This window comes from Hippocampus zosterae, chromosome 18 (assembly GCF_025434085.1).
Source record: "Hippocampus zosterae strain Florida chromosome 18, ASM2543408v3, whole genome shotgun sequence".
Classification (NCBI taxonomy): domain Eukaryota; kingdom Metazoa; phylum Chordata; class Actinopteri; order Syngnathiformes; family Syngnathidae; genus Hippocampus; species Hippocampus zosterae.
This window is the reverse complement of record NC_067468.1, coordinates 10227951-10241905: the sequence shown is the minus strand read 5'-3', so window position 1 is coordinate 10241905 and position 13955 is coordinate 10227951. Positions and strand designations below refer to the sequence as shown.

The 13955-nt window shown below is 43.0% G+C and overlaps 2 protein-coding genes across 5 annotated transcripts; one reads left to right on the top strand and one right to left on the bottom strand.

Moving 5' to 3' along the window:
- Positions 1-6673, top strand: pou5f3 (POU domain, class 5, transcription factor 3). 2 transcript variants are annotated; one of them, XM_052050754.1, is made up of 6 exons: positions 1-503; positions 617-2999; positions 3088-3199; positions 3799-3929; positions 4154-4318; positions 6410-6673. In XM_052050754.1, exons 2-6 carry the CDS (start codon positions 2244-2246, stop codon positions 6671-6673), a joined length of 1428 nt encoding a protein of 475 aa, XP_051906714.1. In that variant the 5' UTR covers positions 1-503; positions 617-2243. The 2 variants fall into 2 exon arrangements, with proteins under 2 accessions (XP_051906714.1, XP_051906715.1); XM_052050755.1 differs by having other exon boundaries at positions 1-2999.
- Positions 6674-7781: 1108 nt separating this feature from the next.
- Positions 7782-12971, bottom strand: fut7 (fucosyltransferase 7 (alpha (1,3) fucosyltransferase)). Of its 3 annotated transcripts, none has more exons than XM_052050815.1 (4): positions 12904-12971; positions 12104-12196; positions 9846-9928; positions 7782-8989 (listed from the first exon to the last, which is right to left on the bottom strand). In XM_052050815.1, exons 3-4 carry the CDS (start codon positions 9870-9872, stop codon positions 7904-7906), a joined length of 1113 nt encoding a protein of 370 aa, XP_051906775.1. In that variant the 5' UTR covers positions 9873-9928; positions 12104-12196; positions 12904-12971; the 3' UTR covers positions 7782-7903. The 3 variants fall into 3 exon arrangements, with proteins under 3 accessions (XP_051906775.1, XP_051906773.1, XP_051906774.1); XM_052050813.1 differs by having other exon boundaries at positions 9846-9925; XM_052050814.1 differs by lacking the exons at positions 12104-12196; positions 12904-12971 and having other exon boundaries at positions 9846-10098.
- Between the last annotated feature and the right edge of the window lie 984 nt (positions 12972-13955).

Sequence of the window (13955 nt, the reverse complement as noted above, 5' to 3'; positions counted from 1 at the left end):
ACGGCTGCCAGCTACAGTATATTTGGAGTTTCATGATTTTTCAGTAGTTACCCGGTCCCTACGGTCCATTGAACACTAAACCTGCACATTTTAAATAATCTTTTTATTGTGGGCAGCCCCGGCGCAACTGTGCAATAACGATGCTGTTCAATCAGGAGGAGCTTGATATCCTGCGCCTGTGAGGGGTTAAATGCTCATGAACAACATAACAAAACTGATTTGTGGTCAATATTTGAGAGAAATTGGCCTTTTATGTACGTAGAGGAAAGATAGATTTTTATTTCCGAATGAATGGATGGATGGACTAGCTAGCTAGCTAGCTAGGTGGGTAAGTATATAGCTAGCTAGCTAGCTTGGTAGATCGATAGCGTAGAAGTGCGTGCCATGTGGCAGGCAGTGGTTTTGCAACTTTCACCTGGGACACACGAGACTCGCAGGCTGAGCATCTCATCTCAGACCTGCGGGGCGAAACTGCAGCCTGGTGTTTGTTTCATACGAGTGGGGTGAGTATGTTTGACGCTGGGTGTGGGGCGAAATCAAAGGGCCGAGACGTATTGTTTCAATGTGAAAAGGAGCTAATGGCCGACCATCGCAACTCGGGATCTGCAATCCACAGGGTGCCCCCGGGGCCCGGCTGGTACAATGGCGCCCCCCCGTCCCTGCTCCTTCCCCGCGGCGCGTCTTCCTGCCGCAATCTGCGGCCAACGACGCTAGGCCGGGGGGAGCGCATCTGTGCGAGCAGGGGCCCGGGCCGTGAGTGCCTCGGTGGGGGTGGACCCCCTCCCAACCCGATCAAGAAGAAGTTCACCCGAATGCTCCTGATGCTTTTATGCTACAAAACATCCTTGAAGTGTGGAAAAGAAAGCCACGCAAAGCGGTCACAATTTACGGCGAGGAAATAAATATAGAAAGCCAATATTTTTGGCTTATTGTGAAAAATTGACAAAACTGATGATACTTTGACAAACTTCAGAAGCATTCAAGCAATGGAAGAGTCGCCGTGTATGAATACAATTCAAAATATGGCTCGCACTAAATTATTGAATCAACTCCATTAAAAATATTGAATTGCAGTAATCGGAAGATAAACATTCAACATACATATGAACCGAAACACTTCTCTATAAATGAAAATGTGCATAACGCAAATAAACGTGACAGGTAAGTAAAAATATACAAATCAATTCTACACAGCGTGCCTCAAAACTTAATACCTGAACACGTGTTTTCAAGTTGAAATGAAGTGGGCAATAAATAAAACCTGACGTTTTCCATAAAGTGGTACAACACTTGAAACAAACAACATAACATCGGTCAACAGCACACTTAATCAGACGTGGATATGTGTGTCTCAACGTATGTTTGACGTTGAAGTGTAATATCTGCATTATATACAAATAACATGAAATGAAAAGATGGAATCCTTCACAAAGTGAATATATAAATCGAAGTAAGAAATATCAATGTGGATATAGAATTCGTTGACAAATTCTTTAAACCTTTCCGCTCTGTCAATGTTTCAACATAAATATAGAAACACAAATATGGTATTGGGTATATCAATCTCAAAATGCAACTGAAACTGTGACCATTTTATGAAAGATAGAAATCTTCTGAAAACGCTTTAGAAGTTCAAACTGATAATTCCGATTTTAAAAGAAAGTAAACCGAGTAAATCCATAGAAGTAATTCAAAATGGCAATAAAAGCCGTTTATTTTATTCAGCTTGATGAACAAAAGGCCTAATGGCGTGTATTTTAATATCAAAGGCATTTCGCAAAATGCTCATAAGTCGAAGGCTAAGCAATCATTAGAATGCATGTGTGACATATGCTTAGCATTGTAGATGCGTTTTAATTAAAACAAAAAAAAACAAGTTTAGACTTTTTAATAGTTGTTGCTTCTTAAATGAAACCACGCCCACGGGTTGGTCGTGGAAGGGGGGTGGGTACTACCAAGGTCAAATTCACCTTCAGCTGTGCGTAATTGTGGGCGCAGCCAATGAGCGACGAGGCCAATGATCTCCACCTCTGGCAAAACGTGTGTTGACCAGCCCAATGCGCACATTCAATCTCTCAGGCCGAGGCCGGAACTGGTTACCCCGAGATTCGGCCTTCATGGACTAGTTCGTAACCTCCTTTTGGCGGTTATGTTGTCCCGGTTGTCCACCAACTCCCATGGACTTTTGCTTTGACTAAGACTTTTTTTGTGTCGTCCCCATTAAGGTAAGTTTAACTGCCAAGATGTCCGAAAGACCCCACAGCCCAAGCTCGGAGTGTCAAAGCCGCCCGTATGACTTCAGCCGGGCATGCACGCAGATTTTGGGCCAAGAGGGCCTCGGGGGTTCGTCCTTTCACCAACTCCCCCTGCCAGAAGCGGGTGTGCTCTACAAACAGGCTCCCTATGGAGGCCTGCCGTCGGCCGCTTCGCAGAGTTTCTTCCCCTTCCCGTCGGTGGCTACCGGCGACTACCGGGCCTCCGAGCTCCAGGTCGGGGATTTCGGCCAGCCCAAGCATTGGTATCCGTTCGCCGCGCCCGAGTACACCGGACAGGTACCCGGTGTAACCGCAGCCACGCAGCCCGTCAACTTGAGCCCCCCCATAGCCGAAACCCGGGAGCAAATCAAGCTCTCCGATATCAAGACGGAGAAAGATACCGGGGACGACTACTCGAGTGAGGTGAAGGTCCAGCAGTATCCGCCGACATCCGCCGCCATGCATCAAGGAGTCCTATACTCGAGTCCCTGGATCCCGTCCTTCTGGCCCGGTATCAGCCACCTCACGCCGCCCGGCAGCGGGGGAGGCAGCAACCAGAATGCGTCGACGTCTTCTACGTCGTCGCCATCCATGTCCCCGTCGCCGCCCAGCAACGGCGTGCCGGCGAACGCCTTCTTCGGCGTCACGCACGCCCAAGGTGCACCCGGGCCTCCGGGCCAGAACCCGGCCTCGTCAACGAGGAGCAGCGGCTCGTCCAGCGGCGGTTGTAGTGATTCGGAAGAGGTAAGCGTTTCCACTTTGACAGAAATGAGTAAATAAAATGTGTCCAACGCCAGTCCACGAAAACATTAGATTCAACCCCATGCTTTAGGAAAACCTTTCCACTGAAGAATTGGAGCAGTTTGCCAAAGAACTGAAACACAAGCGCATCACTTTGGGTTTCACTCAGGCCGATGTTGGCCTTGCGTTGGGCAACCTGTATGGTAAGTGTCTACGCACACAGCCACTGTAATTGGATATTTTAAATGTATTAAAGTTCAGCTTTGTGTTTTAGGTAAGGTTTTTTACATCTTCCCCTCTGATGGCACATCACACACTGTAGTACCAAGACTGACCTAGAAGGGGCAGCATTGTGCCACTGGGCATCCAGGTGGTAGAAGATGATACTGTACTGAAGCTAAGCTAACTGTCAGTTTGTCTGGTAACCATTTGGTTGCGAGCTCTTGTGTTTAGTGGTTGGTTACATGTTATACACAAGCTCACTCCAACCAGTTAGTCCTATTTGTGTTTAGAAACGGGATGACTTTCAGGTCATTTGGCTATTTTATAGCTTTCCATCCCAATCGCCTAACCTGGGCTCAGCAACGTTTTAATGTTTGCCACATGCATAAGTCGTACGTGTTAACATTTCTAAATTGTTGGGGGGGGAAAAAACCCACTCTGCACACAACAGGATAATTGATCTTTTCAAGCTCGCCGATAGTCAAGCGAAGGAAAAATGCTCATTCGTCCCAGTTGCTGTTATGCATGTACGCTGTTTAATTATCTTTTTTGTGGGGGGCTGGGGGTGGTACATCTCCAGGTAAGATGTTTAGCCAGACAACCATTTGCCGCTTCGAAGCCCTCCAGTTGAGCTTCAAGAACATGTGCAAGCTGAAGCCCCTCCTCCAGAGATGGCTGAACGAGGCCGAAACGTCGGAAAATCCCCAGGATGTAAGTACTCTCTCTCCACATCTGCCGTCTGCTTTGCAAGACAACAGGCGAACGCATCCAACGGTGGGGGGTTTTTCACCGTGGGCCCGACGTCCCACTGAGAGCCTCAATGGAAGCCCCCCTTGCTGCCTTTGTGACCCCCTGCCGAGTCTTCTGAACCTTGACCTTGTCCAAAGGCCTCTCAGGTACAGCGGGTGACTGAAAGTGTTGATGTGCTCATTCAGATGTACAAGATCGAGCGGGTGTTTGTGGACACCCGGAAGAGGAAGAGGAGGACCAGCCTGGAGGGAGCTGTCCGCTCGGCTCTGGAGTCTTACTTTGTCAAGTGTCCCAAACCCAACACTCAAGAGATCACGCACATCTCTGACGATTTGGGCCTGGAGAGAGACGTAAGTCCTTTTGTTTTTCCTTATAGCCAAATATCACTCGAAAAATAACATGATGATGTATGAGACCCCAAAAAAAATGACTGGACTGGCATTTTAAGCCAATTTCAACAGAGAAAATTTAATGAGAGCGTGTGTGAATGTGACTGGACTGCAAATTTATTGAGACTGAATGGAAAAGACCTCTGCTGGCAAAGTAGTGGGCCCCACATTTTTTGGGGGGTGGGGGGGGGTCAATTTTTATGAAGCTTGATTAATCAACAACCCCGCCTCCTTTCTAAAAAAAAAATAAACAGTTGGTGTGTTCATTCAACACTGGCTTCATTTTATCGAGCGCCTTCACAATGTGGATCTGGACAAAAGTTGCTTATTTCAGAATGAATTTTGAACCAGGCTGTAGCCTGCAATCTAAGAAAGGTGACATTTTTCTGTCTAGGTATGTTCATGTCGCGCGAATTGTCTCACCTATCAGTCTGCCTTCCATTATAGGTGTGACAATGCGCTATTGTGGTAGCTAGCATTGCACTTCTACTTTGTTACTTTAGCAAACAAACGTTTGGCTATCGTCACAGTTTTTATTTCCATTTCTAACCCAATTTGAGTTAAATCAACCAATTTATTTTTGGGGGATGAGATTTCCTCAGGGCCCAACAGGTGTGGTGTTTTTATTTTATTTTTGCAAGGACAAAGTGCCTGCACTGATGGGCCGTTCATTTCCCCTCGAGATTAAAATCACAGCCTTTTGTCTTCAGTGAGGTGAACGAGTCATCGTTATGCAAAACACTCACTCAACAGAGAACACAAATCGTCTTTTGGGAATTGCATTACAGGGGCCAACTTCTCTGTGGCATGATTGATGGTAGGTTCCACAGATGGCACTATTGTTGACGATGACGTGGCATTCTTTGTAAATGGGCTATAGATGGATGCAAGTTCCTTTTTTTTTTTTATTTGGCGTTTACTTCTTGTTCGGTCTTCTGATGCAAAAGACTAGTCTGTCGGCCAATAACTTGGCAGTGTTTTGGTGAATCGAGTCATTCCTTGAAATCGAAGCTGGTTTTATGATTCGTGGGAAAAACCTCTGAAAGACTTGGACTCAATGACTTGACAATTCACTGTGTGCACCGCTTATCTGAATTACTTATTTTTTTGCTACGCTGAATGAAATCAATTTCATGCTGCCCTCTCCTACTTCCACTTCCGATGTGTCATACATTTACTGAAGTGCCAAGGCCGAGTAACAATTTTCTCTAACAAACTCGTTCAAACAGATTTGCAGTTCACAAGTCCGGCCATTTTATTTATTTTTGCTTTAGCTGTACCGCCCTCCCCCATCCCATTTTTTTGGGTTGGGCTGGGGCGTTGAATAGGATATCCTTTATTTGTCCAACACGGAAAATTTACAGCCTCCAGCAGCAAGAATATATGTAGAAAGAAGAAACAAACACCGTTCAATTAAGTGCAATATAAATACAAAATGGATGGGGCCTACACAGATTTCTGATGGCTTCATAGCACCCCTTAGGCCTGGTGTAGCAACATGGGAGCACATGACATATTCATCACGGTAACCGATGCAGACATGAGTTAAAAAAAAAACAAGCTCTGTGTGTGTGTCTCTTGTGGCCAAATAAATGCAAACATGTCAGGGTTCTTTTTACTTTTGAGCACTGTGACACTCGGCACATCATTGACCATTACAGCCAGATATGATGCAACGGGCTGCACGTCATCTTGATGCTTGCAGGCCATCTTGGTTCAGAGAATGCCCGTAGTTATGTCAGGTGCCTTAACCGTTATCTAATAAGCAACTGATGATATACTGTTTGCCCATACATTCAAAAATGTACCGGAATGACATGTTAAGATTACAAATTACCATCACATGATCAGTCAAAATATTTTCGCTATGAAATCTTGTGATTCGGCAAGATTGTATTATTGGCGACCTGGTTTGTTCCATTTTCCTTTTGTCGTCCCGACAGTACCTTAGTTCGTACTTCAGACTTGATTGCGACAGAGATTTCGCTCCAAAAAATTAAGGCAAGCGCACTTTCCCGCGCGCAGTTACTAACCGGCCGTTGTCACACGCAGGTGGTCAGAGTGTGGTTCTGTAACCGGAGACAGAAGGGCAAGCGCCTGGCTCTGCCTCTGGACGAAGAAGCCGACGGGCAGTTCTATGAGCCGAGCCCCTCGCCCCTCAACATGGCCAACTCCCCCATCCCCAGCCAAGGCTATCCTCCACCGTCCAGCTACCCGGGAGCCCCGCCGCCTACGCTTTACATGCAGTCGCTTCATCGGCCCGACGTCCTGAAGCAAGCGCTGCACCCTGGACTGCTCGGTCACCTGACTGGATAGAGGCTGCGGCGCCACGGGTGAACCATTCTGTCCAAATCCGATTTACCTCTTGAGGATTGTGAGACAGTTCCCGGTTTTTTCCGTCGCTGCAGCTGTGTGTGTATGACTGATCACTCCATGCCAACAACTTGAAGTGTTTTGGGAATACATGTTAAGTTATTCAGTAGGCCGGATTACCAAAGTGCATTTGACGCAAGGCAGCTTTTAATGGTTTTTCTTTTTTTTGGGGTGGGTTGTGGGGGCAGCGATGAATTTAAAAAAATTGAGTTCAAAATTCATTTGACAGTAAATGAGGGGACCTGTGTTTAAAGTCGTTCTACTCTTTGGATGGTGTTGATGCGAGAAGACGAGTGGGGGGTGTGGTAAGCATATCAGTGCATCGCAAAGAAAGCAATACAGTCATTCTGTCAAGTCCTTTTTCTAACAAAGTTTAAAAAAAAGATGAATTTGATCCTCTAACATTTTTTTTTAAAGATTGAATGCAATATTTTGATAACAAAGTGGTTTTTGCTGCTATTTTGCTGCTTTTATTGCACATTTACAACATTTCATCTCAGGTGAAAGTCTGTCCTGTCATTGACTATTTTCTAACAGATGTTGACATGTTTTTCCTATGCTTGTTCCACCGGATGCCTGAAAATTGAATACATGCTTTTCAGAGTAATTTAACTTGTACACCTGATTTTGAGCGTATGCCTTTTTTTAAGAGATAAATCAGTCGACCACTAATTTTAGCCAACCTTGCTCAGGAGCATTATATCATGTTAAATGTATTCGAAGTCTGTTTTCTCCCGCCTGTATTTTTGTTTTTGAATTGTTTCACCACCCTTTGCCTCAGTAAATAATTGTGATGTTGGTTCTGTTTGGATCTGCCACCTATTTATGGGTGTAGTACCACTTTTGATCGCTAGATGGTGGCACATTTGACAAAGTTCGAAGGAATAAGAATAACGGGGTCGTATTTCAGGTCAGCCTGGTTTAAGATTTTATGGAAATTCTGCGTCAATCCTGCTTTTTACACTTACAAAAAGGCCGTAGGTTCATTTTCAAACCAAAGTTGGAACGTCGGCCAATGAGGACAATGGATTTTTGGAAAAAATGCGTAGCCTACGGGTGCAGAACACTTTAATGAATTTGCACACATGGCTATGTATTGTGTTCGGCGGGTTGTGTGTAAACCTCACAGGTAAACGGCGGCTCAGTTTGTGTGATTTCTGCATGAAAAGAGTCTTACGCCGCGCCAGTAGCATGATCCCACGCAGCCAGGTCAGCGTAAACCTTGTTTGGAGGCAAACTGTCAAAGTGGGAGCAGATCTTACACAGTCTCTCGTTCCAGTCGGCGGTCAACTTCGTTTTCCAATTCCGCTTCCACTGAAAATACTCGCTGTAGAGCTTCTGGTCTCCCGCCACCTGCTGCAGATACACAGCCAGCTCTTTCACTGACGCAAATTCATCGACGTGGATGAAGGAGTGAGGGGGAGCCACGGCTTCGTAATCCTGCACGGGAGCTCCCAGGACAACGGGAACCGCCCCCGATTGGTAAGCGTTTTTCCACAGCTTCTCTGTGATGTAGTCTTTTGCCTCAGAGTTCTCAAAGGCCAAATAGAAGTAGCAGTGCGAGATGGTGGGTATGAGTTCCGCTGAGGTCAGAGGAATATTTGTCCAGCGCCCGTAGACCTTCACAGGAACTATAGCGCTGAGTTCTTTGTGTACTTTGCTTCTTCTGTAGGAACTCGCATAGTTGCTGACGACCCAACATGCCAGAATGCTTTTGTTCCCCGTGTTGGTCTGCACAGGATTTTCTCCTTCTTCAGGCTTTTTGGCGAGCCGCTCTCCATAGGGTATTGAAATATCTGCATCCCTCCTGTAGTTCATCGTCAAGTTGAAGATCCCTGCAAATTTCCTTAGGTCTCCATTGTGAACAGGGGACTCCAGGGACATCCAAACCCACCTCTGGCCCGGCGGCCTGGGAAGATCCATCGGGAGTTTCTCCTGTCCAGTGATCAGCTCACGGTTGTGGAACACCACCACATCTGCCGTGGGAAACAAAGACCTCCGCCTCACGATCTTGCAGGACGGGCTGCAGTTATGGTCCCCGTTCATAAAACTGGTCCAAAGAGTGGGTGGCCTGAAGGGTTCGTGCCACATAAGAATCGTCACTTGATTTTGTTCGTTGGAGTCGATTTGTTCGTTGGAGTCCCAGCTGAATGCCTTGAGCCACACATTAAGAAGCACCAGCGGTAAAAGACAGAGGAAGGTGAGGAGTTGGCACTTTCTCAGTGGGGTAAGTGCATTCTTTTTGGTTTGGTTACACTCCTGAAAGGGAAAAAGCACTTTTTTTTTTTTTGCAACAAGGCTTGAAACACTATCACCTCTACCATGGTAATGTTAGTGGACAGGATTATGCAAATATGAATTGAAACTTTGCATAGCGGTGAAAATGACGGCTTACTTAACTTGTAATGACACTAACAACGGTGATAAACTAAGCCTAAACGTCAAAATGAAAGATTCAGGAGTCAAGCTATCCGTCCCTCCACCACGCGGGCCAACTTTAATAAAAAAAAAAAAGGATGTGATGTATTTTAGCCTTTGTGTTGTCGGCGTGTTAAAAGTCATGAGAATGTTTGAACTTGCTTCACATGTCAAAATGATGACTGGCAGAAAAAAAAAATCACCTTATTTTTTTGTTTGCTGGATGTTTTAAAATTGACAAGTGCTGGTAAGCCATACCGGCCTCCTGCTATCAATCAAAGGTCGCATTTATGAGTTTATAACCGGCCACTGCTGTAGATGAAAGTTCGCTTTTATGAGTCCATAAAAATAAGAACAATGAATAACACCAAGGATGGAGTCTTCTCATATTTTGGAGGCCTTGATTTGATACTCAATTTTTGTAGAAATACCGGTAATTCCTCTCTCACAAGCAACATTGTCTGGCTCAACAGCGGTCGAAAACAAACCGGTGTTACCTGTATGTCCAAGCCATTGAAGTTTTACAAGATAAGAAAACCTTTATTCGTCTCTCAATTGAAAAATTTCCAATTTAGAGCAGTAAAAATTATTAAACAAGTAAGATTAGTAAGAAGATTAAAGTAGAAGACCAAAAAGTATATTATGTAACAACAACGAGTGGATTATCATAATTGGTTGAGTAATAATTCAGACTCACCAACAGGGTAACCTCCTCAGATGCCATCCTATTAAATCAGATGAGCATGCCGTCTAATATTTGAGTTTGACTGCTGAAAGCTGCTGAAGAAAACGAGACACGAATTGAGAGTTGGTTAATATTTCACAGTTCGCGAATGACGAACTACATTCGTTAACGAAAATGTCACGCCCCCAGCCTGTGACAAAGAGTATATTTGCGATGGGTGGGACAAAATCTTGTTTGCTTTCTGACGTTTTCAAGACTGGAGGGACTTTTTTTTTTTTTTTTTTTTTTGCGTTGTCACTAAATTTGGAGAGGATGTCGGTCGTTCAGTTGCTTCTAATCTCATTATGCCAAAGAGACGTTGGTCTTTTGTGGAGATATTATATCATACAGCCCAGAAATAAACATTGAGCATTTGTCTGGTTATGCCATAGAATAATTTCTAAATTGGAGTCTTTTAAATATATTAAAATCTGTAAAATGCTTTGTTTCATTTTCGTCATGAAAATGTTTGTCAACATTTCTTCTAACAATCCAAAATAAACTAATTATAGAAAGAGTGTAGTCATACAGTCACAATTTTACAAGCAAAAATCTAAAGAAACGGTCTAAGACAAGAAAAATCACTTTTTTTCTAGCCGTATAGGTACAAGGAAGTCACAATTTATTATGTAATAGATTACTCATTATATTAGATTATTCATAAAATTACCAGGAAAGGGCCAATTTCACGCAACGAGCCAAATCACAAAATAAACTGCAGTCATATTTCTGAGAATAAAGTTATTATGAGGAAAAAGTCATACTATGAATTTAAACATTTTAAGTGGCCTACAAGTCGCACTAGCAAAAAAAAGCAGTTGTTTTGTGGCACAATTCACCTAAATGCAGAAATGAAAGTGATGTTCAGCTATGGAAAAGAAAACGAAAAAGGAAGACAAGGGTAGCAAGAAGAAAAAAAAACTTACGGCAGTAGCACAAGGACAGTAATACAACAACGTAGAGAGAGGAACTTAATTACAACTCCGGGGGTAGCTTCCTGGGGCAAGCAGATTGGTCAACAGCTGGAACTAATAATGACACATGGCGTGAGGGTACTATGAAGGGATATCGCCCATACCCATTTTTAACATTAACCGATTTTGAAAATGTGAGCTATAACGCATATGATGGTGGGGGGTCTATTAGTGTTTTTCCTGCTCTTGCAGTGCCGTATTGCACCATATGTGTGAGACGTTAGCTACAGAATGATAAAACAAAGTATAGATGGAGAAATTAAGATTAGTTTCCCTGGCAAGCTGAACAAAGTATTTTTTTTTTTGTTTGACCTGATTTGTCGGCATGACTCCTGTAAATAGTTGCCGGAAAATCAAGACACAACAGAAAAATCCATAAGCGTCCCACTAGCGTCAGTGAGGTGTCTTTTGTAGTACCAAGACTGTCCTGTGGGTGTCAATATAGAGCAATTGAGAATCCAGATAATACGGAAAGAAAAAAAATGAATAGTAGTAGAAGAAGAAACTGAAGGCACGGCTAATTGTTACCGAATCTGCCAACTAAAATTTGGTGGCAAAAGGCTCAAATTTGGTTTTATCTAACCGATTTAGCTCTTCAAGTCTCACCGTCATGAACAACAATACAATACAATACATGCTGATTTATATAGCGCTGTCACAACAGCGACATCTGTAACAAAGCGCTTAACAAAACAGACACAACACATAACATAAAACACGGACAGTCGTGCAGCCCTAACCACTTTTCCGTCACACGCTTTGTTGTTTGAAGCAGATTGACATGAAAGAGGAGAGAATCAAAGTGTCCTTTTAACCAGTGGATCAGGGACGTCAGATAACAACATTCAAATACAGTCGCGCCTATGGCCTACTGGTAAGTATTTAACAAAAATGAGATGGATGTTTTATTCTTGTAAAGTACATTTCATGTTATTGTAAACCAGTGTGACATTTTACAATGTGAACATGAACATTGCACTTGCGCATGTAAAATTCAATAATGATTCAATAATTTGTACTGTTCATAACAGTAACAAAAACTGCACATTAATAGGTATTTGAAAGCAAACCATTCATAAAGAATGCAAAAACGAGTACCGTACATTAAATTTTAATTGTAGGCCACTGTGGTAAGATACACAACAATATAGTAAGATAATGATTGCATTCCATTGAACTGCACATTAAAGTTCCGTAAAAATGTCACCATTATTAATGCATAAAAACAAACCATTATTAAATACAACTGAACTGTACCTCAGGAGTGATTCTTTCTCGTACCACAAGAGGGGGCGGGCGTATCACTAGTGGTACCCATGTCGTGCTTTGAGAATCACTGATCCAACCAATCTAAATCAAAGCAGAACAAATTCAATAACCCTTAACCTAGTTGTATCAATAATATAATCACAAAGTAGAACTTCATTCGATGAGAACCAAGTCCTAGAGACACACAAGACAGCTGCAAAATTATGTAAATAGTCAAAATGATGCGCGTTGTATCGTCTTAAGGAACAGGCGTGGTTGGGTGAGAATCCTGCAATCCATTTTGAACAGTGCTTCTCCTCAGGGTTGCGAGGGATTGTTGGAGCCTATCTCGGCAGGCATCGGGCGGAAGGCGGATTACAGTCTGAATTTGTTGCCAGTCAGTCATAGGGCACATATAGAGATAAAGGACCACTGTCACCAGGGGTGAGATTTTTCCGCTTTTTGGCGAAATTCCGCTTTTTTCAAGTCAAAATGGACCTTTTATGTAGCCGAGTCTCTGGAAGGACTAGACTGGACACAAAATAATTTTTATGTGGGCTTTATTCCCGACTGAACAATGAGAAATTGTACAGCTTTAAGATGAAAGTCTGTAAACTGAATTTTAAGAATTTGAAAAGGGATCTAAGAGATCAAAAAGATTAAAGACAATTACGCCACAATAGACAACAGCAGTGGCTTGCTTAATTGGGCAACAGAAATAAAAATACATTATTTCCAAGCCATAATACTTCTTGGTGCAGAACAAATAATCATTACAACCCAATGTTTTGAGATGCAGCCACACTTACTAGATATGTTCCGGCGCGTTGGGTGTGTACAAAGCACGTGGACAAACACAAATGATCTCCCCTCTAAAGAACAGATAACACAGTTCATATAATTTCACAGTAAAAAAAAAATACACATTTACATCTTGTAACATTGCGAACACTTACTCTGGTGTTATTTCTGGGCTGCCGGACTTACTTGTCTTCGGCAGACTTGGGATTCGTAATGTTTACAAATAATTGCAACCATCCATTACTTCGTGTATGGGCTAAAAACTTACTTGTTGTGATCGGTCGCTATATTGCCAAATGCAGAATCACAACCAATCCGTGTTTGCCTTCCCAAACCCCCTTTCCACGAATTCTGAAAGGTTTTGCATGAGGGATGCAGTTTATTGAAATTACTCGTGTATGTACGGTAGTTTGTATTAAACAAATGCCGAATGCCGATGGTGTCCCCAGAAGGAACCAGGAAAGAGGAACCATTGTCTGTGCTTGTTTCGGATTTTGTGAAAAAGCTCAATGTCACTGGTAAAGCTCTGTGTACAGTGTGTGACGAATGTCCTTCTACGCGGAAAATGCATTCATAACCCATACACAGTAAACAGTTTGGGACTTCACTATCACTGTATGAGGTAAGAATCAACAGCTTTTTTTAAAATCACATTTGTATAACATTTTATAAATACAAGTAATGAACACATCTTAAATATGACAGGGAATGTGTTTCCTTTTTTAAATTTTGATTTTGAGCCGCAAATTTGAAGTTGTGCTCAGCAGGAATGCAGAAGCAAAATTGCACAAGGGCCTATGTCAAATTTTCACTTGAAAGAATAGTGAACAATCGTGGGTTTTTTTTTCTGTGAAAGTTTCAAGTGGTGTGTACAGTGAATACACTTCATCTTGAGCACGTTCAGTGTAAAGTGCCAATTTTGTAAGCAAATAGGGAATGGTATTTCAATAGAAAAATATGCAATTTTGTTGATCAAATTAATGATTTTAAGGCTTTAAAATCTCTAAAAACCCCTGGCTGAATTTCAGCTTTTTTCATCACTAGCCACTCTCATCCCTGT